The sequence below is a fragment of the Indicator indicator genome, chromosome 29, assembly GCF_027791375.1.
Source record: "Indicator indicator isolate 239-I01 chromosome 29, UM_Iind_1.1, whole genome shotgun sequence".
Lineage (NCBI taxonomy): Eukaryota > Metazoa > Chordata > Aves > Piciformes > Indicatoridae > Indicator > Indicator indicator.
The window spans coordinates 12,715,182-12,741,078 of record NC_072038.1 but is presented as its reverse complement, the minus strand read 5'-3'; the positions used below and the strand labels follow the sequence as shown (position 1 = coordinate 12,741,078).

The window sequence follows — 25,897 nt, the reverse complement described above, 5'->3', positions numbered from 1 at the left end:
ACTGAATCAGACCCTAAGGAACCTTTAAAAAAAAAAAAATCTCCCACATACCCAAAGTATTTGAAACTAAAGAACATCTCCCAGAGTCCCAGCGTTCCCTGGGCAACGGCTCCACTGCCACTGGGGCTACTCACTGAGTAGAGCTGTCCAGGACTATCTGCCACAAACAATTGATGCCTCCAAATTAGGGCTTGAAAGCCGCCTTCTGCCAGTAAAAACCAGAGACATGACCAGTGCAGCTGACAAGAGTCTAGAAGTCTCCCAACTTGTACCCATAAGCTTCATTTGGAGTTGCAGCCCTGCCCTCCTCCAGCTGCTTCCCACCACCATGCTGATTAAACTTTAATCTTACCAAAAAATTAGAATTTCAGTTCTAGTTAACAATGCACAATAAATCTGAACTGGAAAATATTACAAAATTCTTTCAAAAGCTTCAAATACAACACAAAAGTGTCCATTTTTGTCTGTAATAAATTGAAAAAATCTTTTTTCACTAAAATAGTTTCCCCTCCCTTCCATAAAAAGTCTGAACCGAGCCTGCCCTGGCTGCAGTCAGCAGAGTGCCCCAGGGACAGCAGCACAACTGCCCCAGCCCAGGAGGGACAGAGCCAGCCAGTCCTGGAGAGAGGCTCTGCTCCCATCACCAACACTCTGCCCCTGCTCCTCCCTGCTGCCTCAGGGCTCCTGCTTGATGTAGTAACTGGCAGAGCCGTTGCTCTCCTGGTCGGATGCTCCCTGGAAGAAGCCATACTCCTCCCCATCCAGCAACTCCTCCTTCAGCTGCAGGGACATCACTGGAAGGGAAAGATCAACATTGAAGAGCTGCAAAATCCCAAGCAGGGACTTCACCACTGCACTGGGCAGCCTGTTCCAGGGCTTGAGAACCCTTCTGGGGAAGGCTGTCTCCTCTTGTCCTATCACTTGTTCCAGAGAGACTGACCCCAGCTGGCTCTGCTGCTGAGAACCCATCAGGGCTGGGTGCAGTGCTTGGGAAGCTGCCCCTTAAACAGTGCTCCCTGCGGGCTCTGCTGCTGGAGGAGTTTCTGCAGTGGCACAGGGAGCCTGACTGTCTCCTCTTGACCTGACCCCATCACAGCAGGGCTCACTCTGCACAGTTCTGCTGCTGGCTTCTCAACAGAGCCAGTCAGGAGGTAAAGCACCATGTTAGGGATCTGCACCCTGACAGCAGCAGAATGACTCCAAGGCATCTGGATTGTGCTGTGGGAACACAGGGAGCCAAGACCCCTCTGCGCTGAAAAGACTCCAGGTGAAGGTAAGTAACTGAGCTGTAGTGACCTTACCATGAGAGCCCTGCACTGCTCAGCTCTGACTGAACCCTTCTTTAAGGCTCTGTTTATTTTGGAGTGCTGAACAATGAGAGGCTCCAGAAGCCAATTCCTTACCAATATTTCCTGTGCCTCAGCACTTCTGCTGCCACCATCTATGACAAATAAGCATGTAGGAGGCAGCCAGCTCTAACTTTTCCTGACCTTGGTCCCTCATCCCCTTTGGATGATGAAATGGATTTCGTAGCACTAAGTAAACAGAAGAACCCAGCAGAGGGTCCTGCTCTGTGCCCTTCAGGTTAGTGAGCAGAACACACTCCACCAGAACCAATCTCCTCCTTATGACACTAGGTAAGGGGAATTTCCTCTTCAGGGTATGTCACATCTCCAACTAGAACTGGGGCTTAGGGAGAGGCCACAAACTCAGACCAACAGGACAAGTGCAAGCACCACTTTGTCACCCACTTTTCTTGTGTCCTTTGTACTGCTGTGATTTAGCTTTCTTCTTCTGTTTGGATGAACTTGATTGGCTGTCTCTTGAGGCTGCAAAAGCAAACAAAATCAAATTAGGATTCAAACCTAAAGTTTAGTCCTTTGAAAAAAGCCTTCAGGATGTGTCAGAGCAGCTGCACAGCCAGAGGATTCCCCCTCAGTGAGTGGATGAAGGCAGAGCACCTCTCCCAGGGAAAGCCTCCCACTGAACTGCCAGCAGCAGCTACTAATGCTGCCTCTGCACAGCCAGCAGCTCTGCAAACACAGTTAGCAATGATGATAGACTGGTCTGGCAGTGCCTCAGTGCACTGAGCTCTTCTCACAGACACCCTCTGCACATGACCAGCAATGCACAGGCTGAGCTCCCTCGGCTCCAGTGAGGCAGTGCTAGCTCTCAGTGATCCCATCCAGAGCCTACAAGCTAAGCACCAGGCTCTCCTTGGATTAAACCAGTATCCTCTGGTACTACAATAGCTAAACAGCCTCAGAAACACCCAGAAGTGCTTCAGAGGTCGAGGTGGAAGAGAGCAGAACTGCATCCCTCTGAGTACGGGCAGGAATTTGTTCTGGTAGCTGAACATGGAGATAAAAATCAGCCCCAGGAACCAGTAGGGAGCAGTGAGCAAGGGCTTACAGAGCAAGACTCACACTGTGGTGCTGGAGGCTGCAGCTGGTACCCAGTTAGCTGGCACCAGCCCACCGGGTAGAGGTCTGGGGACTCGCAGTCCACCCACTGATCGTACTCCTCCTCCCAGCCGTCGAAGTGGATGCGCAGCAGGCGGTGGATGATCCGTGTCACCGTGGCCACGCACACCAGCCGCGGCTCCATCAGGTCCACGGCCTCCAGCTTCATCCCCACGTGGAACCCGTGGTTGGGAACCTCCTGCAGGAGCAGCCAGCCAGCAGAGGGGAAGTGTTCATCAGGAAGGTTGAAATGAGTGCTTGGGCCAGTGCCAGGCAGGCAGACATCAGAGAACATCTCTGAAGCTTCCTGCAGCTTTGGCACCTCAGAAGCACTCCAATGGTTCTCATTCCTGACAGCCTCTGCTCTCCCAGATCTGCACAGCTGTGTTCATGACATCACTCAATTGTCTGGGTTGGAAGAGACCTCTAAGATCGAGTCCAGCTGTCAGCCTAAGGTCACCATGGCCACACCTCTCCTGAAAACTGCCCCCTCCCTGGGCAGCCTGTGCCAAGCCCTGGCCTCTCTCTCTCAGTGCAGAAATGGCTCTCCCCGTGGGGCATGCAGACAGAGAGGCAGAGCGAGGCCAAGCCCCAGCTGGAACAAACACCTGCCCCTTCCTTACCTTGTTGAAGAGCTTGACAGGTGCTGCTATGGAGTCAGTTTCCCTGAGGTAGTCAAACCATTTAAAAGGGAGTTTTGCATAACCTGTGAAGTTTAAACAACACTTTCATACATGGACTGCAGGCCTCAGGCTAAGAACAACAACAATCTCCTGGCACTGAGTTGTGGCCAAGAGGATAACAAAGGGGCAAAACACTAACATCAGAAACTCCCTGAGCTTTGGTCTAAGGGGGCAGCCAGCCACCTGGACACTGCCCACTTGCACCAAAGGAGGTGAATGAAGCTCTGGACGACACAGCAAGTGCCACTGCATGCCAAGATCAATCATTCATACTCGAGGCTCTGCCCGCACAGATCCTTTGTCTCTACAAAGCCCCAGAATGGATCATGGCATTGAGCACTAGCAGTGTCTGTCCTGTGGGGAAGAGCTCCACTGCTGCAACACTCCAGGTGTTAGGAACAAGAAGGGATGTTTCATCAGGCTGAAATAAGCAAGAATATGGAAAATGAGGGCATTTTTCTTTTTTCTTTTTCAGTTTCAAAAGCTATTAGAAAAGGCAGAAAATCTCTCCAATGTATTTAGCTGTTGGTCATCCACTGAATATGCATAAACCACACAGGACTGGTCTGGGAACCTTCTCCAGCTGCTTTACCAGCAAGCTTCAGTTTCTAGCTGGAGCAGTAACAGCTTGGAAGATGTCTTTGTAGTGGCACACAGTGCTGGAGAGCTATGGGAACTGCTGGATCTCATCTCAGCAGGCTTAGAGAGCACCCAGGAGCCAGGACGGCAGGGCCAGCCTCAGGTGACTAACACAGCCCAGAAGGCAATCCTCAATCTGAGCATCTTCATCTTCTGCTGACTTCAGCAAGAGGTGAAGATGTTGGTAAAGAATGGGTTTGTGAACACAAAATCCAATGACTTCACAACAGCTGAAAGCTTTCCATATGTCTCAGTGTACTTTGGCAGAGTGCTCAGGCCAGGTACATCACAGCTGCACCAACAGCTGGGGCTGCACACCTAACAGCTCATGAGGGCAGCAGCTCTGCGTCTCCCTGCTTTGCTCTGCCACACCACTGCACCTGCAGCCAGCTCCTTTGCTTAGCTCCTCAGCACACACAGCAGACACCTGGGCCCTGCTGCAGCAGGCACAACAAAGAAAGCCCCCAATTTGGAAAGTAACAACCCCCCCCAGGAGCTCTGATCCCATTGGATCATGCTCTGTGTGGTACTCCTGCTAATTCCTCTCTGAAATGGCTTTTGAACCACTGCAGGAGGGATTTGTGACCTGAGTGATGATACAGCAGCGTCAGGGAGGAACTGCCATCAGGGGGAGAACGCACAGAGAGTGAGGCTGCCAGGGTCAGAGGAACACAGCCCATCACCAGTGTGTTCCCAGAGCTCACACAGTGCTGTGGAAGTGATCTCTGAAGAGCCAAGTGGAAAAGTTTCCTCCCAGAAGGGAGGTTTTCCCCATTCTGTCTCACCACTTCCACGTCCCCATGGGCAGTGGATGGCTGCGCACTCATCTGCATGCTGCTTCCTCCCACAAAACCCTTCCCATTGCAAGCCCTCTTGCTCTGCACCTTTGAGGGCTGATCATGCTCATGAGTCTCCGGGCAATAAATGGACTACATGAACTGACTGCAAACACCACCAAGCATGCCCAGCTGCACTGCCTGCAGGCTCATTAGAGTGCAATAATGGCAGTGGTAGGAAATGGTTTTCTTCATGTGGCATAACACTGCCTTTGTGGTTATCACCCAGGAAAAGAGTTCAATAAATACAAGCAGAAGCCTGCAAGAATGAGGGCGGGGGAAAATCCACAGCAAGCCACGGCTGGCTGCTGGGACACAGCTGGCTGCAGCCCAGCAGCAGCCAGGGGGAAGGTGAAGGCAGCACAGACTGCTGCAGCTCAGGGGCTTCTCCTCACAGAAGGGCTGAGCAGCCCACAGCCCCCAGGGCAAAGCTCATGCTCTCTGTGCACATTCCTCACAAGATCAGCTGGCACTGCTGACACCTATCCCAGCATGAGACCCTTTGACAGTGTTTGTTGACCCTTTTGGTGGCAATGCCACCTTCTCAGCAGGCCTTTGGGTGACTACCACAGCTCCCAGCTCGGTGGCTATCCTCAGTTCTCACAGCAAAAGCAAGCTTTAGCCAGAGAATCACTCAGATGATCAAATTGACTTTTCCTAAACGAGAATTTGTTGTGGTTTAGGTTATTTTGAAGTTATGCTGCTGTCTTTGCTTCAGACTTGGGACTCAAGTGCTAAAAAGTGAGATGACTTTTGCAGCCTGAGCTAAGAAACAAAGCACATGGCACATACAATATCACTGAAAATACTGAAAGCAAAAGGTGGTCAGAATGCTTTATGTACCTCTGGGTGGAGTTAGTTCAATCATGTTAATTTCACAGAAACCAACAGGGAAAATAGAAGGGGAAGTGGCATGGTAACAAAACCAATCAGACCCATCTGCTGCTTCTGAGCCATCAATCCCAATCATAAGATAGCCATCTGCTAAAACCTTTGTAAAGAAAAACAAAATTGGACATTAAGTACCTTCAGCTGGGTGAGGAGGCTAGAGAGAAAGCATGCCAGGTTGGGAAGGGTGACAGTGACTCAACAACAATGGAAGCACAGAGAAAGGACATTCAGTTATCACAACAAGCCCCAGATCACAGCTGTCTCCAGGTGTGCACTGCTGGCACACAGCACCTTGCAGGCTGCAGAGTCAGGAGATGAGCAGTTCCTGCCTTGGAGCCCTGCTTCGGTTCTCATGAACATCAGCTCCACTTCTACAGCTTTATGTTCAGTTTGTTCTTTGGCTTGCAGGCACATTCTGCACATCACGAGTAAGACTCAAACTCATCACCACCCTGCTCACTGCTGGGGTGAGCAATTCCCCTAAGCTACTCTGTACATTTTGTTCCTCTGTTAGAAGAGGTTTTACATGGATGGGCTCCCTTCCAGCCAAGCCAGGAAAGAAGCACAGCCTTAAAATCTTTTCACAGGCTTCTGCAAGGAAGCAAGAGGAGCTTTGAACAGCCTTTGAATAGCTGCAAACACTGGGAGTAATTAGCACAAATTAATCTCACCAACATATTATATCCCAATTAAAAGTAGGACTGAATTTCCAGAGACTGAAGCCCAAAGAAAAGCTGAACTGAGTACACTGCTGCCCACCGATGTGAGCAGTTAATGCTCCCCAGCAGCTCCCCTTGGCCTTTAGTTTGGTTCTGAGCCTGCATAAAGGTGGAGGACAGGAGGATTCCCAGCTACCTTCCCAGACACAGGTTTATTTTCTTACCTTTCTAATAGTTGCCACACATATTGCTGAAAGGTTTAAGGGGTCTATAGCTTCCAACTTCATTCCTTCTTTAAACCATTCTCCAGCTAAGTCCACCTCTTTTACCTACAGAACAGCACCAGGAACTCAGACTCTAACAAGCCTGGAAGAAAACAGCCCCACACTGACAGAGCACCAGACCAGAGCACCTCTGTCAGCTCTGCTCATGCCAGGGAGGCCAAATCAGCTAAATGATTCAGTAAGAAAGGTAAAATGCTTGTGTTAGGCTTCAGCAGAGCTTCAGGCCTGGCTTACACACACCAGAAACTGAGAACACAACTGCTGCTGCCAGCAAACTCACCTTCAGAAACAAGTGGGGGGGAGCATCAAAATGTCCATCCTGTTTCTTTGTCAGGTCTGCAAGGGATCATGGCACAAGTTACTCACAGGTGTTACAAAGCAGCCACAGCTTCTGAGCAGCACACTGCAAGCAGAACTGTGGGAGGCCCAAGACCACCACCCACATCTGGAGGGTATTACCCATCCCTTTTCCTCACTGACTTCTGCCTGACATACCTCTGCCACTTCACCTTCCCCGCCCACCTCCCAGTTCCCTCTGAAAGGGGGAAATCTGGCACTATACAAATATTCAGCTTGCAAGTTAGAGATACAACACAGATTCTACTGGTCCCTGCTGCATTGTGCAGGAGACTGACAGGGAGAAATCAGGAGCTGGTGAAGCAGGGCTGTGCCACTCCAGACACCAGCAGGAAAAGTGCCATGCTTGGGTGTTGCAGCTCAAGGCCTTCCTGCCTAGGCAGGTTGTTAGCCACTGCTCATCAGTGACTCTTCCCAGGTACTGACACACTGCAGATTAATCTAGAATTTATTTTTGTTTCTCCAATGCTGCACAATACACAAATTTTACTGGTAACAAACTCCTGAATGCTACAGAATTGGTAAAAGTCACAGATTGCATTGGTTGGAAGGGACCCTCAAAGGTCATCTTGTCCAACCCCCCTGCAGGCAGCAGGGACATCTCCCACTAACTCAGGCTGCCCAGGGACACATCAAGGCTGATTTTGAATGTCTCCAGGGATGAGGCCTCCACCACAGCCCTGAGCAGCCTGTTCCAGCGTCTCCCCACCCTCACTGTGCAGAACTTCTTCCTGATGTCTAACCTAAACCCACCCAGTCCAGTTCCAAACCACTGCCCCTCGTCCTACTGCTGGAGAACCTTCTCAAGCCTGAGCTCCTCTCCACGCGTCTGTAAAGATCACTCCTGTAACTGAGTTCATCAGTTGCCCCCGGCGCCAGCAGGGCTGCCCCCGGCGCCGGCCACAGCACCCCCTGCAGGCCGGCGGCTCACCAGCGCGCTTGAAGCGGTGTCCGATGGCGCGGGACCAGCCGACGTGGTGGATCAGAGGGCTGTACATGTGGCACCAGAAGTCGTCGCTCTTGTCCTCACTCTCCTCGTACACCAGCCGCAGGCGGCCCCCGATCACGCTGTCCACCACGGCCACCCTGGTGCGGCACAGGTGCGTCTTGTCCACCACCTCCACCCTCATGGACGTCTTGAAGGGGTACTGCATGCTCTCCGACACCTTGGAGCGACAGGGGAAAGCCTGCTGTGAGCACACTCTGCCCTCCCTTGGGCACCTTCTGGCTGCTGCAACGCAGCTCACTGCGCTCTGAGCTCAGGCTCTGCTTAACCAACCTGCAAAGCACAGCAGGGGAGAGCGAAGGGGTCCAGAGAACTATGCAGAAGGGGTCCTGCAGTGCTTTAGAATCATAGAATTGTCAAGGCTGGAAGGGACCTCAAGGATCACCCAGTTCCAACCCCACTGCCATGGGCAGGGACACCTCACACTTGATCAGGTTGCTCAGAGCCACATCCAGCCTGGCCTCAAAAACCTCCAGGGATGAGGCTTCCACCACCTCCCTGAGCAACCTGATGCTTTAACCGCATCGAGCAGAGCCCCTCATGATTCTCACACAGCTCACAGCAGCTGTCCATTGACTTAAGGAAAGTTTCTTCAGTTGGATCAAGATTGGTTTGTTCTTTGCCATCCACTCAAAACACACTTGAGGAACAGGATGACAACAGCTTATCATAAAACGCATGGGAAAAAAAACACCTTCAAGACAATTAAAGCTGGTTTACTCACAACTATTTCTTCATAACATCCCCAAAAGAAAGGAAGAGAATGGGAAGAGCTGTACCTCTGCCTAGTGACAGTCCACTGCCACCACTGCCTCTCACTTGACACTAGGAACTCCCCAAAGAGCTGAGATCTTGCCAGGTTGTTTAATTTGGCTCCCAGCCAAACTAGATTTGTAGACAGAAATGACTGACTGCAGAAACTCTATTGTTTGTGGTTTCTCTACCCCTGGCTGCAGTGCAAGCCAACAAGCAAGCCTCGGGTTCCTGCTGGAAGCCAGGCACCACGGCACAGCAGCTGGAAGCACATCCACAGCACGCTGCAGGGGCAGCTGCCACCAAGACAAGGCTCAAACCCAGCACAACCCCCTAGTGCAGCAGGAAGGCACAGCAGGAACGCTCCCGAGGGTCTATTTGCTGTGTCTGGGTTTGTGCTACAGTAACACCTCTGTGGCAATTTCTTGAAGTAGAGCATGACAAAAAACCTTTCCTGCAGTAGGAGAATCAGGTTTCATTTTTCTTTCATACCACAGGGCAGCTTCTTGGGACTGTTCTGAATTGGGGTGCTTCAGAATTAACACAGATTAGCCAGCTGTACAGAAAATGCCTCTGCTGGAGGAAAGAGTCTGCCACACAGACAATGGCAAGAGTGCACATACATGGAGAAGAGACTCCAAGGGAAACTGTTTGAGAGGAGAAACCACAGTACCATGGCCAGGGCAGGAGGAGCTAGTGTGCCACTTCAAGGCACTTCATCCCTGCACACTGCTGCAACCTGCTTTAAAGAACATGATTGACATTGCATCAGCCTTACCTTCTGAGAAAAGTCAGGAGGAAGTGTTTTGGCACCAGTGAGTCGTTTCACTAGAAAAGCTTTCCAGTTTGCGTATTTGTGTTGGATGGCTGTTGCAAATGAAGGGGAAAAAAATCAGCCTCTGATTTGTAATTGTGTCCATTAGAGACAGTATGAGAGTTTGGAACACGTAAAGCAGAGATCCCAGGTGACTGCTAAAAATCCTGGATGACAACAATGACAAAAAGCTCTTTAGAGAATGAATGCTACTTGGGGCTAAGGGTAGGGGTTTGCTAGGGCAGAGAGGGCACTGACCAGCTACAAACCAAAGCAGTGCATGTCCACAGCACTGACCAGCCACCTGCCTCCACCTTGCCTCACAGCTGCACCAGCTGGGCTACTCCGAAAGCACTTTCAGCACCCAGTCAAGTCCTTATCCTTCCAAACGCTAAAAGGATTTATTCCTAACTGCTGACAGAGTTGCTATGGTAAAAACCACTTTGCTCTCAGGGCAAGTATCAGATGCAGTTCAATACAGACAGACTTTGATAGCAATCAGCAAGGCCACCGGTTACATACTTCGAGGAGGGACCAGGGGCTTCCCACTGGTTGCACACCAACCAACTGGGTGGATGTCAGACCCACAAACGTTGCACCAGAAGTCAAGACTTGAATCATTTTCAAAGCCTTCATATCTCAGCAGGGCATTGTAGCCTGAAAGAAAGCAATCCAGGGAGAAAAGACAAACATTAAACAAGATTGTAACCCACAGATTCCCATTTCTTCAGCAGGCAGGAGGCAGGTTCCACTGGGCTTTCAAGACCATAATTTTCCACAGGCCATTATTCTCAGGGCACATTTCTGCAGGTGGTTACAGCACAGAACACTCAGATAAAGGTCTGTGTGCTCCCAGGTAGGTCACACTGCCACTGAAATTCCTGAACTACAACCCCCTGCAGGCTTTGGGGAGGAGGTTACCACTGATTATCCATAGCAGCTGCTTTGCACATCTTGGCACTGTGACCTTGTCATTTTCACTTTGACCCACAATCAGTGATGTGTCTCAGGCACTCTCAACTGTCACTGAAGTGCTACAACATTGCCTCTGTGCACAGCTCTGACAACATCACATTGCCCAGGTGCCCACTGCCTAAATGACCAGCTCCCTTCAGTCCCCTTGGTTGTTTCCAGGAGCTGCCACTTGAATCTCTTTACCTGCTAGTTTCACAATCCCAGCTATCCAGAAGACTTTGGTAGGCAGGCTGCAGTCAGTGTTTGGAACCTCCACTCGCACTCCTTCCGAGATGTCACCCCAGCAGGTCCCCATGGGTGCCTGGCATTTAAAGTGGGGGGAAAAGCACCAGTTCACCACAGACAAGAATTACTTTTTGTCCTACCTGGGTTTTGTGAGTGACTTAGAGAGACAAACCCATCACTACCCATGACAAGACATCAGCATTCTCTCTGTGCCTGGCTTTGGCCCGAGGCAGCTGTGCAGGGCACCAGTTGTTGTTGTTACTCTGGCCCCAGTTGTTACTGTCTCCCACAGGCTGTAGGATTCCAAGCCCCATGCTCTGGGAAGCACAAGCACCAGTCACACACACTCACAGGCCAGCTGTGCTCTGCTGACTTTCAGTTGGGTGCAGGCTTCTGATTTTAGTGGGAATGCTGCAATTCCTCTGCAACTCCACTTGCAAGAGGATTAATTGTGGACCTGGAAATCCACCCCTGTACCACTGACACTGAAACCTCTCAACTCTACCAACTAAAAACACTCCTGAAAAATGCCCAAGCTCTGCCTTGGATCTACTCCTGTGACTCATGAAGGGGTCTGTCACCCACTGGCTCATAGCCCCTCAGAAGAACAGGCTTGCACATCGCCTGCAAGGGAGAATTTCTTCAAGCAAGCAGGAGGAACAGGAGGCTGAGAGGCACCTTCTTCATGGCTCTCAGAGGGAGGTGCACAGCAAGGTGCCCCACACTGTCCTGAGGCTCAGCCTCCTGTCTTGGTAATCAAAGCCATGCTTGTTGAACTGCTAGGGGCCTGGGGAAGCCAGAGGTAGAAATGACCTTCAGTTTGCTCTCTCAGGGAGAACACTTTGTTGAGCAGAGCACCAGGAACAGGCAGGCAAGGCTGGTGCTGCAGAGCCACCAGAAATGCACAGTGCTGAAGAAGCCAAAGCCTCACAAGTCACTCAGCTGAAGTTACACTGCTAAGGAAATAAAAGGGACACAGCCCATACTAAGCTTTGGTCTACCAAGAAAGGGAAGATTCAGCTTTGGGGTGTTTTAGAACACCACCAGAGCAATTCTAAGGTGTTCTGAGAATAAGGAATTCTTAGTTCAGAGAGCATCCAGAGACCACAGGGACAGACGAAGAGATCCTCCAGACCTGTCCTGCAGTGGGCAGCCATTGCTCTAAGCCTGTCTCTCACTTACCAAGCTCTCTGCAAACACAAATCCAGCAGGCATTGCCTCCAGCTTCACAGAACCCTGGCCGAGAGCCACAAGGGAAGAAATCTGGATGAATCCTGGATGACTGCAAATCACAATACTGGAATTCTGCTGGCAACTGGCTAGCAGCACTAAAAGCCAAACTCATCTTAACAGGGGACACCCTTCACTAGCAGAAATCTTGGAGGCTGGGCATGCAGAACTTAAAAACTAGTTTTAACTATTAAGGGAAAACCCAAGCTGCTGCAGGGCTGCCAGCTTGCTGCTCCTGAAGCCTGCTCTGCATGTTCTGTCCCATCTACACCCAGCTAGTCTCAGAGCTCTTGGCTACCCATCAGGCAGACAGAGAACACAACTTGAAATATGCTGGCTTAGTTTCACCCACAGAATATGCAGCTACAGCTCCTCAGTCAAGTCCTGCTCCGCCTTTGCTGTCACCTCCACACTGACACCTGCGGCTTTGGGAACTGATTGGAGAAATCAGCCTTCCCAAGCGCACACTGGAGTGAACCTTGTCACCTTGCACAGAGACACAGATGAGAGACCAGCAGCACTGAATTGTTTCATAACTCAGCTGCACCCCATTGCAGTGCTTTACTGCCTGCTCATCTCAGTGGATTCAGAGACAAAAGTACATCCCAACAGCTCTCCTCACAGCAAGGAGCAGAAATGTTCCAAATCTGCATTCCAGATGTGGATTGGTATAGAGGAAAATAGCAGAAAGGTAAATTTGTCCTTGTCTGTGGAAAGAATGGCTCTGCTAGTTCTCCTACACCAATCCAGATGGCTCACCCTCCAGAAGGAGGCCATCCTGTGTAGCATCACTACTGCAGTGCCAGAGAAGGTGGCTGTCCTGAGGGCTCCCAGCACACCTGAGCATTGAGCCATCTCCTTGTACCCTCCCTGGGGAGGTTCTGAGTTGAGCAGGGCTGTAACAGTCACCTGCCTTCAGCTCTTCTCCTCCGTCTGCTGCATCACCCAACATTTGCACAGTGCTCTGGGAAACCCTGCAAGCACTCTGCAAGCATTAGGCCTGGTTTGGCTGCTGGTTGAAGGGTAACTGGAGCCTGGACTGGCACAGTGAGAACTAGCAGAACCATCATGGACAGGTAAGAACAAATGTACCTCTTGGGTCTGGGGCGGAGAGATCCACTTCATGTCACTCCCCAACAAGGAAGAGCTGGTTCACTGCTTCCTGCTCCAGGACATGGCTAGGGAGGGTTATCTGTGAGCAGCAGCTGCTTCTCTGCAAGGTAAGGTTCAGTCAGGAAGGTCCTGTTTGACAGCAGCCCTTATAAGCTAAGTGTCCCCACACTGAGCTGGGCACACGCCTCCTGGGTTAGAGGAGCTCAGGGCTCTCCTGACTTCTGCAGCTCCCACAGCTTCAGGATGGCAGCTACACCGCCAGGGCCTAGGACCTGCAGCTGGAATCAGGACTTTGATGGCAGTGTGATGCTACCAGCTCCTATGCTGAGCCCTAGTGCATGAGCAGTCCCCCCACAAAAGGCAATGCCAGAGAAGCCAATGTCCAGAAGGGGCTAAAATGAGCAGTTCCAAGGCAAGCACTGCCACCTCCTGTGCCATCTGGGAACGCTCCCTGCAGCAATGCAGCCAACAGCAAGAGAGACCAAGAGAATGAAAACAGTTCAGGACAAAAACTCAGCTGGAAGACAGAAAATCACATCAGACCTGGAATACTGAAGCATGCCAGGTTATAAAAACACAATCAAAGAGCTAAATCCTAGACCTTCTCATTCCCTCAGTTTCTTTGTGATTGGTCCCAATGCTCCCTGCCAGATACCCACACAGACCCACCCGGCACAGCCAGATGCAGATTTTACCTAGTGACAAACCTAAGGGCAGATGTCTCATGATTTTGCTGTCAGTGCAACACTTCTGTTTGGCCAGAACAAGCCTCAGATGTTCTTTCTCACAGGTGTGTGTGGCAGCCATACTACAGCTAGTAGACAGACATCAGCCAGCACAAACTGCTGCACACCAAAGCAGTGCAGTTCCCAGGAGCAATAACCTCTCTGGACAGACACAGAGTGCTGCTCTTAAGAGTGACAGAGGGGGAAGCACCTAGCAGGGGCACTGAGGCCTTTTCAGAGCCTGACTGATTTAAGCAGTGGATTTTTCAGAAATAACTACAGCAACACTAACTGCAGATCACACTCCTGTAACACTGACATCCACCAGGAGCAGAAGTCTCCCCAGGAGACTGCAGGAGTTGAATTTTACCTCTCTGAACAAGGAAAAGGGGGGACAGAAAGGAAGCAACATTCAGGCTTAGCAGAGCTGTTGCCATGCAGCCTGTGGGAGTGCTTGAGGTGAAGGATGAAGGTTGGGATGGTGCCTGGGGTCCAGTGCAGCCCTAGGAATGAATCAGCAAGAAAGAAGATGCAGCTCCTCTTGGCATGGGAAGTTCCAGCAGAGCTCCCAAGTGAGCTGGCTGCTGCAGCTGCTTCCTAGCCAAGGATGCTGTGCACCACAGTTTGTGCTGTCAGAGCAGCACAGCCACCCTAGCAGCAGCTCTGGTACACACTCCTGAAATCCCTTCTTCCAGCACCTACAGAACTGACAGCAGAGTGCCAGCTTGCTCCCTTAGCTGTGGAGTTCCATACAGAGTCACGAAGCTGTGCTGATGCAAGGCTCTGTCTGGGCAGCACTCAAGGCCCGTGAGCATGAAGGATGCTATTCAGAGAGTGCCAACTGCCAACAGCCCTCAGCTCCTGCTGAGTTATGAGCTGACAGGGCTCAGCATGAATCCCAGAGCTGGACAGAAAACAGCCTTCTCCTTCCCCTTGGGGAGGACTCCCACCAAACAAATGTTTGTTTTGATTGCAATTTTCATCAGATAACTCTAAGCAAAAGAAAGCTTTTGTAAGGAGATGGAACACTTCCCACATGTACAGAGACAGCTGAGAAAGCACTTTCTGTCACAAAGTTTGTGCTTAAGAGACAGAAAGCACTAACAGGATCTTACACAAGACCTAGTGATGGGAATTTAACCAGAGCTAAGGACTGGAACTGAATAAGCACATTAAAGACACATGCTGGTAAATATTTTTCTGACTCTAATTACATTGCAGCGACTGAGGACTGTGAAAGCTTTGTAACCCTGGTACAAAGAAAGACAACCTCTTGGGATTAAGCCTCACTTTTCCTCTATTTCTGCACTACTGACAGGGAGAATCTGACTGAACACTAAGGAAAAGAATCCTCAGTTCAATGCAAACATGTAACCTAGAGACAGGTTCAGCACTCTGGAGCAAGCCTGGCTCAGTCTAAACAGCCTCTCAGAGCTCCTTCTCATACTGAGCTGGTTGGTTTGGTGCTTTTGATGATCCTGCCCTTTGAATATGAGAAAGGGAACTTCCCAAGTGCTGCAGAGCCTTCCTTGTGCCTTGTTCATTGTTTGGCACCATTCATGGTGAGAGGAACTGAGTGTCCACAAGAGCTTACAGGGCAGATAACCCCAAGCACAGCCAGCTGATAGCAGTCACACTCACACAGCTGACAAGTTTCATAGACCCAGGCCACAAACCAGATTTGAATTGGAATGCTTGGCCAAGCTGAGCGGAGGCAGCAGCACAGCACTGCCTCTGTCCTGCACACACAGAGGAGAGCAGGTCCTGGGCAGTACTCACGTGTCTAAAGCAGGTGACAGGAGCTGCTGTGAAGCTATTGCTGTTGATGTAGTTACCCCAGCTGAAACCTTCCACAGGGACAGCTGCTAAGAGAAAGTGATTTGGTTTAGGAAGCTGCTAGTGAGCCCCACGTCTTGAATACCAAGGAGTTCAGTCTGTTGCTGTGCCATTACCTGCTTTAGTCTTTGCCTGGTTTTGCAGGGTTGCTTGGTACTGAGCATAAGCTGCTAACTTAGCCACCAGTGGTTGTTTCTGCAGGACTTTAGCTTTCTTGGTCGGAGGTTTCCCCTACAACACAAACACCCCAGTAAATAAAGTCATCCCAAACTCCCATCAGGAAAGTACCATAGGTCTGTAGCATCTCTCTGCCACATTTGACTGAAATCAGACCACCACAGCACCAAGGGTGACCAAGTTTCACAAACCCACACATAATATTAAATAAAGTAAAAAACCAGCAGCAAAGAATGTCCGAAAGATGCCTTTTGTGCTGGCATTCCACCTGGAGCAGCACCACAGACTTTGTGCTTTACCTGCAAAACAGATAGCTTTTACCAGCAGCTCATAGCTTGTGGCCCCACTCACACCAGTGCAATCTCCTGGCTTTTGCTGCAGTCCACCTCAGCCAGGTGTGATGATGCTTGTGCAGCTCTCTGTACCTCTGCTTGGATGGCACAAATGCCCCTTTGTGATTTGGGAGCTGATACTGAAGGTGAACAGACCAAGCCCCACTTTGCAAGCCTCTCTAATTAGGAAACCCTTCCAAACCAAGCCACAGCACAGCAATTCTAACCTTTGACAGGCTCTAAAGCCAGGAAGCACCTTGCCAGGAGAGGCCATGCAATTTCAGGGCACTACAGATGGAGAGTGGAGATTTCCCCGATCTGCTTCTTGCAGAGGCCACTGCATCAGAACTGAACCAGAAGCTTGCACACTCTGTGATTTGCTCTCTGAGCAAGGCAGTTTGGTCCTTACTGATGCAGTCTGGAGTTCTGGCTCACAAAGTCCCTTAGGTGAAAGGTTCCTTCACACATTACCTGAAGGCATCGTGCAAGGTGGACACACAGAGACAAGAAGTAGATAAAGAAACAGGTGTCTGTACCGCTACCTGAAGCCTGGCCAGAATGCTGGCCTTCTTGGAGTTGGAGGAGTAGCTCCTGGAGCAGGAGACGCTGCAGAAGCGTTTGGTTTTGGAGTAGAAGGCGTCCCGGACACCAACCATCCCACACATCTCACAGGTGGCTGCAGGAGAGAGGGAAGGACCAGGGTCAGGAGTGCAACAGAGACCTCAGGGAAGCTGCAGAACAAAGGCTACGTAAGGAAGCTCCCACATGTGGCACCACCAAACACCTTCTTGGGCCTTGAGCCTGGAGACAAGTATCAGCACCAGTGGCAGTGAGACACAAAGAACCTCCAAGTCATGGCTGAAATGGGGCTGCCTCTCTGCTCCCTGCTCCCTGCTCATGTCACCCCCGGTGGAAGCGAAGGGTCCAGCTACAGCAGCTAACACCAAGCTGGGAGTGCTCCTGGCTCTCAGGGAAACCTGCTCTGACTCTGGGCTTGCCAGTCTGCATTTCCCCTATATGTGGAATACTTCTGACCTGAGATAACACCAGATCTCGTTTGGAATCACACATCAGCACACCTAAAGGACTCCAGCCCACCAATATGATCTTCTAAGCTGGAAACAGGTGCTGCAGAGGCTGACAGCATCACCCACAGAGCTGTTCCATGAGGAATAAGGGCTTGCAACCAATTTGGGTCAATGAGACAATACTAAGATTCTACCCAAAGAGCTTTGCACACTTCATACAGCAGCACCCATGAAGCTTTCTTCGGAGAGGTAGAAACATCTGAATACATTTTCTATGTAATCCAGGAAAGGAAGAGCACATGCCCAGGCACAGAGCACACACTGCATGTCCCTCAGGGGACAAGAACCACGTCTGTGAGAACACACAGACAGACACCTGCACAGCTACCTACACAGCACACAGCTGAAGGGAGGGTGGATGCTCCCACACAATCCTGACAGCAGGATTCAAACCTTTTGCATTTCAGTTTAGCAAAACCTAAACAGCTGCTCCCTCCCAAACAAACCAGCCCCAGTCCTTCAGCAGTTCTGGTCCACCTTCAGGACCCACGGCACAGGCTGAAGCGCATCAGGGCCCAACCCCTGCAGGCTCCATGGTACTTACCCATGCCAGACTTGCCATCTGGGTACGTATAGACCTGTCCATTGTTCTTTATAATGGGGAGGCTGGATGGCAAAGGAGCAACCTCCTCTTCACTCTCATCTGAGCTGGAGCTGCTGCTGGTGTCCTCACTACAACTATCATAGCCGTCAAACATCCCGGACGAGTCGCAGCTTCTTCTTTCTGCTCACGAAGTTTGCTCTCTCTGAAAGCAAGAACACCACCACCACCACCCCCAGAGAACAGCTCAGCATCCTGAACCCAAGGATTTCAAGCTCAAGCTTAAAAAGTTTCAAAGTCAGCCCTCCAAAGCAGATGAACTAAGAGCCTGCTCCATTGGCACAGAGGCACGAGCCAGGTATTGCCACTGGCTCTTGCTGCAACCACAAGCAGTCAATTTTTGATACTGGGGTGCACAGGAGTTCAAAATCTTTCCTGACCAGCTGAATGCACAGCAGCAGCCCATGCACTGCTTTTGCTTGGTACCTCCAGAGTTCATTAAACCTGATGTGCTGAGTAACGACAGCCACAGATCTTAGATGCAAATGAGCACATTCCAGATGGATGCAGTCAGCTGCACTGAGATTCATTCAGCTGAGGAAGCTGGGCAGAGAAAAGCCAGTTCAGCCAAGAGGGCACTGCTGGCAGAGCAGCAGAGCTGACAGCATCCCTCTGCTCTCCTTGACTCCTGGGGCTATCAATAAAGCCCCTGGCTTGCTGGGATTCAGAGCCCCACGTGTGCGTCAGGAACACCTCTCCACCTCCCAGGGATGCTCTGAGGATTAATCCATTAGCAGTGATGAGGAGCTCAGTTACTATGGCAATGGGGCTGTGTGAATGCTGAAAGATAGAAAGGTGACTAATTTGCCACTGTCACACACAAACTTGTTACATAAGTTTTCCTAAAACCAAAGCCCTGAGGTCAGATCACTGTACTTTGGGAGCAGTTTCCAAAGCCATTATACTTCCAGCACAGATGCAGTGCTGGCTGCTGGCTGACTGACACCCAGTGCATGGCTTTAGCACTGACAACTTCCACTTTACTAATGCCTTGCTCAGCTGTGCTGAAACAAGGCTACTCCCACGTGAGCTGCCTTCATTGAACTACAACAAAAATTAAATCATTTCCAAGTATTTCCATTTCCCTTAACAGTCTCTGCTGTTTGAGAGGAAAAGCAGATAGAGAGAGGACAAAGGAAAAACCTCTAGCAAAAGCAGAAGTTAGGAGAAGGGAGTGCAGCCAAAAGCACAGAGAAAGCATTAATAAAGCCTTTGCCTCTACTTCCTCCTCCAAGAGCTAATTTTACTGCAGTCATTGCAGACTGAAACCCAGTAATAAATAATAACAACAAGACACAATCAGACTTCCTTCTGAAGTTGCATTTGGAGTTGTGGCTTTAAGATTTCATCACAGTAATTCCCCAAATCCCTTTCCTAGAGAGTGTGAGTCTGAACATCTTCCCTGCTGGCTTTCATCCGAGCATTTTCCTGCCATGCTACCCCCTTATTAAAATATCCTCTGATCCCCTTTATAGTCTGACTAAAGCCTATTGCGGAAGGATTTCCTCACAGTTACAAGGGAAAACTGCTTTCCACACTGACCCCATCCTAGCATCCAACAGAAAAAGCCCAACAAACAAAAGGCAGTCGGTACAAGAGGGAATGCAGGAAGGTAAACAGATGGGAATGCCTTAAAGCAGCTCTGACAGAAAGCAGCCTCAAAGCCAGGCTGACACTCATCAGACACTCATTCCTCAGCCAGCAATCTGAAACTATCTCAAAGCCCATCAAAACTCAGGACAGGGCAGAACTTGCAGCTCCCTGAAGGAACTGCCATCTGCCTGCAGCAGCCAGGGTAACAGCACAGCTCTCAGAGGAGCCTGAGCCTTGGCTGCACTGCTGAGCCTTCCCTGTGTGCCACCCCCGGTGCCAGCAGGCAGGAGGGGCCCAAGCAGTGCTTGTTTGTGTGTGCACGTGTGTGCAGAGCCAGGCAGGAGCTGAGCACAACGTTGCCATGGATACAGCGCTCTGCCAACACTGCCAGCAAGCAACAGAACACCCAGAGCAGTCAACTCCTCAGGATCTCAGCAGCTCCTCACTGCCTCCCCAGCTGTGCCTGCCCCTGACAGTCTCTGCTAAGACAAAATGTGGTACTGGACTGAACACTGCCACCAATGCCACCAGAACACTGGGCAGGTCTCAGTGGTAGTGCAGAGCACATGGGCAGATCTCCTTCCTCATTCTCTCATCCTCCCCAAGTCAGCTGATCTGATTTCCCCAGGAGATCAAGGCCTCATCCCACAGAAAGGGGACTCTACCTTCAGTGGAGGCCAAGAGAAGGTAGCCCTGGGAGAGCTCTGCTTTGCCCAGGCTTTGCTGGCTGAGGGCTGAAGCGCTGTGGCACTCAGAGGGCAGATGTGCAGCCCACTGCCAGTCCCTCCAGCTCCCGGTGCTATGGCAGAGCAACGCTACAGCCAGCATTGTCCCCAGCACTGCCCCTACTGGGAGGGTAGGTGGAGGCAAGCTGAAGGCTCAGTGGCACAGAAGGGAAGCCAGGCTGCTCCAGGCAGGCTGAAGCATGGAGCAAGATCACAATCACAGCTCCCACAATAGCACAGTTGGCTCTTATTCTTCTTTTGCATCACATATATTTAGAACCTCAATATTACTGCCAAGCCCTCTTTGCCAAAATATCCAGAGCTGAGAAAGAAAACATTTTTACTTCCTAGATGGAAAGCTGGGCCCTCTACTATGAAAATCTTTCTTCAGCACAGTGTAAGTTCCTAAGAAGCAAACTTGCTGCTAAGTTGAACTGCACTGTCAAAATGAGTGTCAGGGCTCACCTTTGCATTTACTTCATCTTGGGCCAAGCAGTCCCAGTTCAGGTTATGTTTTGCTTCTGCTTTTCAAAGCATTCTGGAGGTTTGGTAACATTTTTCTCCAGCCTTTTGCCAGAGGATGCTTTTTGCCAGATAATCTATGCAGGACTTTCTGTAATTTGTAGTTCTTATCTGGCTCAAAATATGTTTTGTGAGATGTGGAAAAGGTAAGAGCGGTGCAACAAAAATTCTACCAAGCACCTTGTGTCAGAAGGCAGTGGAATTAGGGAAGATTGGTATGCAAATACCTGTGCTGGAATTCTGCTGGAGCAGATCAAAACATTTATGTTTTGATAATAAACACCAAAAAGGTTCTTTTGAACCCATGTTGAAACACAGGACTTGTAGAAAGCAGTGAACAACACAGGCAATCTCCAACAACCCTTCCTGCAGAGCTTGGATGGAGTCTGCAAAAGAACAGGACCTCCAGCATTTGAGACAGACAAAACCCAGGGCACAGCTCTGCACTCAAAGGTCAATACTGGCATCCTCACAAAAAGGACAAGATATGCCTGAAGCAGAGCCACAACCAAGATGAAGCAGCTGCCTCAGTTACAGCAGCAGCCTGCAATCCCTGCCAGTCTCCTGCCAGCCATGAGCAGCAGTGTGCCATGAGCTGACCAGCAAATCTTGTCTGACAGAGAAGCACAACCATGCACAACCATGCTGCACAACCATGGCAGCTATGGGATGGGAGCCTCAAAGAACAGCTTATCACCCTGCAAGGTGTCCCCACTGCACTGAGACACTGTCCATGAGAGCCCAGTCCTTCCCTCCAAAGGGCTTTCAGGCTCCCAGCAGTAGTGCCTCAGTCTAACAATGCCAGCCCTGGAAAACCCAATCCATGTTTTGTAACACAGGCACACAGGGAAAAAAACTTGCCTACCCTTAGAAGCTGGATTTAGCACTAAAATTCACACTGAGAAGGTTGCCTTGTCCTCAAAGCTGAAACAGATTAGTGCTCTTCACCTGCTAACAAATGAGGGAACTGCATCCTGCCTCTCTGCAAAGTATGCTTTGAGCAGGAGCCTGCTCACTACAAAGGGCAGAACCTAGCAGCTGCTTCATACCACAAGAGCAGCAGCTTAAGTAACTCCAGCACTAACAGGGAGTCTCCTAGCACATGAAGCAAGAGCAATGCACAAACAAAAGGACAGGACAGACTTTCAGGCTTATTTTCCTAATGAGATTACTGGTTCCTGACAGGGAAGATCTTCAGAGCAATCCCAAGCCTGTGGGAAGCAGGGCTGGCAAAGAAGCCCCTGCGCTGGTTTGCTTGGGGCTTTTCTTGCATACTTTTCTTTATTGAAGGGATGGGTGGGGAAAGGAACTCTTAAGAACTGCTTTCTTACGCTGCCCAGCTTCACATTTTCCTGTTCTCCCTCTCTCCTCCCTGCAAATACTTGGCAACAATGTGTTTTGAAGAAATACTCCTAATTAACCATTACAGAAGGCAAATGGTAGGACAAAAGAATAGGCTTAAGGAAACCGGTGAGAGCAGGAAAGCAACTGAACAAAGACGGAGAGGAGCTCATTTCTGGCTCCCAACATAGCCCCATAGACATATCTGCTTGAACCTGGTCAGCACATGACAGCATGCAGTCTGGGAGCACCAGGAACTCCTCCTGCAGCATAAAAAAATCGGTCCTGAACAGAGAACAATGCAGGGCCAAAATACCAAATAAAACCATTTCGTGTTAATTAGACATCAAATGCTCACTCAGGAAATTGCTTTAGGGTCTTGATGAGGGCTGTGCTCAAGTGTTGGCCAAACTCATGAGAAAGCATTTTGAAGGTGAAAACTTGCTACAGAAAATATCCCATTAAGTGACAAAAGTGCAACAAAGTGGCCCCAAGTAAGCCACCCCGGCCAAAGCAGGAAGGTCCAAAACAGTCACAGAAAAGCTTCCAAATGGCTGCTGTTGCTCCTGAGCCAACTGAATTTCCAAAGGCAGCCACTCAGAGCTGAGAGTGCAAGAGCTGTGGCTTAACAAAGGCTGAGCAGCACCTCTACAGACAGGCTGGAAACCCCCTGAAACAGGACAGAAGGACAGGCAGATGGTATTGGAGGCCAAGATCACCAAGGAGGTCAGCACAACCTCCAAGCCAAGGGTCTGTGGCAAGAGCTTGAATCACATCTCCTCACAGCCTGTGCATTTCCAAGTGGTATTCAATGTGAGGCACAGCTTTTGTTTTCAGAAGCTCATTAATGTTTAATGCTTCAAGCTCAGTTTTAGCTCTGGATGTCAGCATTAAGGAAATGAGAGGATGGGACTAATTTATTGCAACTCTTCTGAATGTAAGCTGGCCAAAAGAATGTGGTACAGCAATGCCTGCTTGGCTCTGTGGGGCTGCAGTCTAATTGTGCCTCAGAGCAAGACAAAAAAAGAAACTCAAAAGGTGGTACCAATTTAAAGAAAACATGCTTTCAGCTTTCATTAGAAACAAACAAACAGGGAAACCCAAAGCCAAACATCTTGGGATTCCTGGAAATCAGAACCAGCCACACTTACTTTTGTACAGAAGCAACTCACCTCTCTCTGGGAATGTACTTTCCACTCCTATTAGAAGCAAAATTTCTGCTGGAAAATTACAGAAACGTGTTTTCCTGTCTCCTCATTTGCTATGTCTGACAGCATTTTGTCTGAAGCCAGTTTCTGCTGTTTGCCAATGGTTTTGTCCATAGCCTCTTTCCCAGGGGGTTTCACACAAGAGGGGAGACTCTTTCACAAAAAAATATATCAAATTAGCAGGCAGTTCTGGACAGGGGGTGATGATTAACACCTGAAACAGCCAAGTGCCCAGCAAAACCAACATCTGCTACAAACTCCATTGTGCTTCTACAAAGCCCCTACAGGAACATCTGCAAGAGGCAAACACCCCCACAAGTTCAACACAACCCCCCCAAACACACCACCAACCCCAAGTCTCCAACACCTGAACTCATTCCACAGCAAACATCACCCGGGGCCCAGTGCTGACTTACCTGAGGAATGAAGGCAGGCAGCAGTGGGGTGCAGAAGGGAGCAAAAGCCTTGCAAAGGTCAACAAAATTTTAGGAGGTGAGAGAAACGAAAGCCAATGGAGAGGGAACTTTTGCACACCTTATCATTACTGCCAGTCATCCAGCTCTTTAGGGAACAGCAATAAAGAGAACTCACTTTACTCTACAACCTTTTTGCAAGTGCACCAGGCTGTACACTCTGCAGAACACCTGAACTGCTCCTGTGGCACCAAGAACACCTTCCACACAGGACAGCAGAGACCTCTGCTGTGCTCCCCTATAGCTTACGTTGGGCACTTCCTCCACAGGATCCCTACAGAAAAGCAACGAGTAAAGGCTACTGACCTAGCAGGGTGGATTGCTTTGTTAAATGAATAGATTGCTTTAGTTCCCATTTAACGGTCCAGATCGGACTCTCTCACAGCCTTTTTACTCCATTCCTTACAAGTTGAAACCAGACTGCAACAGACAAATACAACAAAGAAATCAGTCAGTGCAGGTTCTCAGACTTTCACAGTAACTTTCATTTAAAAATACAGAAGATTGCCCTGCATCTCTCAGTTTTATTTGGTGTTGGATGTGAAAAATCACAGAGGCTGCCACCCACGTTCTCAATCTTTAATGGGAATAATTTTCGAATGTTTCTAGGTTCTGCCATAATCAGCATATACTTTGTACCATAATCAGCATATACTTTGTAATAGGCTTTTATTAATTTTTTTAAAGCCGCAATGGACAGAAATTGCTACACTTTAAAACATTTCCAGCAATAGCCTGAAAGTGAAACTGGTTTCACAGGTTTACTGCTCCTCACACGAAGCACAAAGTCAACAACCATAAAACCTACACAAAAGAGGGAACTGGATGCAGAGAACTTATAACTTTTGAAGTGCTAATATTAAAGAAAATAGCACTTTGAATGTGCGCGACTGGAAAACTCCACCTTAGACGCTTTAGCTGCAAGAGAATCCTGCTGCAAACCCGGCGCTTGAGCGGAACCAGAGAGGCGCAGCCGAGTGCGCCGGGCTTGCTCGGAACGAGTTCAGCTCGAACTGCTCCGCGCCGATCCCGGCTGCCGGCAGGAAGGAGGAGGGAGTGGAGGAAGGAGAAAGACCCAGCCCAGGTCGGGGGAGCGCGGGGCTCGGCCGGCACCGGGGAGCACAACAAAGGGGCCCCGCCGCTGCCTGCTCCACGTGCCCGCCGCTCCTCCGCCGGTAACAGGCTCTGCGGCGCTTCCAGCACCGGCCCGCGGGGTCCCTCCGCCGCGGGGCACGGCTCAGCTCCGCGGGGTTGCCCGCAAGAAACTTTTCGTAGCAACACTCCACAGTAAACCGTCCAGAAGCCAGCCCTGCTTCTCACCCCGCGGGGGGCCGCCACGGTGGAGCCCCCAGCCTCGGGCTGCCGCCCCCTGCACTCAGCAAAGCCCCGCGGCGCCTTCCGCACACCCCCAAAACCTGGGGGTGCCCGGGCTGCTCTCCTCCCACAACGCTGCGGCGGCCAGCCGGCCTCCCCCGGCACAGGCAAGGAGGAGAAAATCGTCAGCCCCCAGTCCCTCAACCCCGCTGTCTATCCTCCCACACCCATGGGCTGCCTCCTGCGCCCTGCCGCGAGCTCCCGCCGCTCCCCTCAGGCGCCGGGGGGCCCCCTCCTGCCCCCTCAGCAAGGCAGCCCCCACCGCGGCTGCTCCCTCTCTGGGGCTGTGGAGAGACTCACCAGATCCTTTGTGTTTTCCATCAGGCCCTCATGGGCAGGAGACGCCCGCTGCCTCTGCCCCGTCCCCTCGGCTCGGCCCCCTCCGCCTGCCGCCTCCCCCTGCGAGGGGCCGGGCCCGGCGGGGCAGGAGGCGGCCTGCGAAGTTCAGCCTCTACTCGGCGGAGAAAGCGACCCAACTCCCTGCGCCGGAATATCAACAACATTAGCATACAGCCCCCGCGCATGCGCAGCGCCCGGCCCACCGCGCGCCCCCATTGGCCTCCCGCCTGTTTGGGGCTTCGTCGCTCGCCGTACCCCCTCTAGGCCAAACCATTCGGAAACGGGGGTACTCAGAGCTACTGCAGAGGCTAGGGGATAAAAACGGCCCCAACAAGTCTCTTTTTGCCTTTTGATGGTTAAAGAAACGCATCAAACAACAGCTGAGCCGTCGCCGAGGGGCGTTTGTTGTGAGGAGGGGAGGGAAGACCCTCCGGGTACGTCGTGGAGCGTCCCAGCCGTGGGTAGTGTCACGTGGAGCGCGGGCTGGGGGAAAAGGACGGCAAAGAAAGGCGTCACGTGACAGCGTCCTGAGGCCGGGACGGCAGCCGGATCACGTGAGCGGGGCGGTCGCGTGGCCAGTGCGCACGTGTTCCTGTTCCAGTTCCGCTTCCGGCGGGCGGGAGCGGCTGGGGAGTG

General features: G+C 50.8%; 1 protein-coding gene across 2 annotated transcripts; it reads right to left on the bottom strand.

Moving 5' to 3' along the window:
- Window positions 1-573: 573 nt before the first annotated feature.
- Window positions 574-23,057, bottom strand: MBTD1 (mbt domain containing 1). Of its 2 annotated transcripts, XM_054393677.1 has the most exons (16): window positions 23,040-23,057; window positions 17,630-17,831; window positions 16,534-16,673; window positions 15,605-15,719; window positions 15,432-15,514; window positions 10,543-10,660; window positions 9,907-10,041; window positions 9,349-9,437; window positions 7,743-7,977; window positions 6,735-6,790; window positions 6,395-6,499; window positions 5,464-5,611; window positions 3,086-3,168; window positions 2,427-2,661; window positions 1,752-1,829; window positions 574-794 (listed from the first exon to the last, which is right to left on the bottom strand). In XM_054393677.1, exons 2-16 carry the CDS (start codon window positions 17,781-17,783, stop codon window positions 676-678), a joined length of 1,893 nt encoding a protein of 630 aa, XP_054249652.1. In that variant the 5' UTR covers window positions 17,784-17,831; window positions 23,040-23,057; the 3' UTR covers window positions 574-675. The 2 variants fall into 2 exon arrangements, with proteins under 2 accessions (XP_054249652.1, XP_054249653.1); XM_054393678.1 differs by lacking the exon at window positions 23,040-23,057 and having other exon boundaries at window positions 16,540-16,673; window positions 17,630-17,822.
- Between the last annotated feature and the right edge of the window lie 2,840 nt (window positions 23,058-25,897).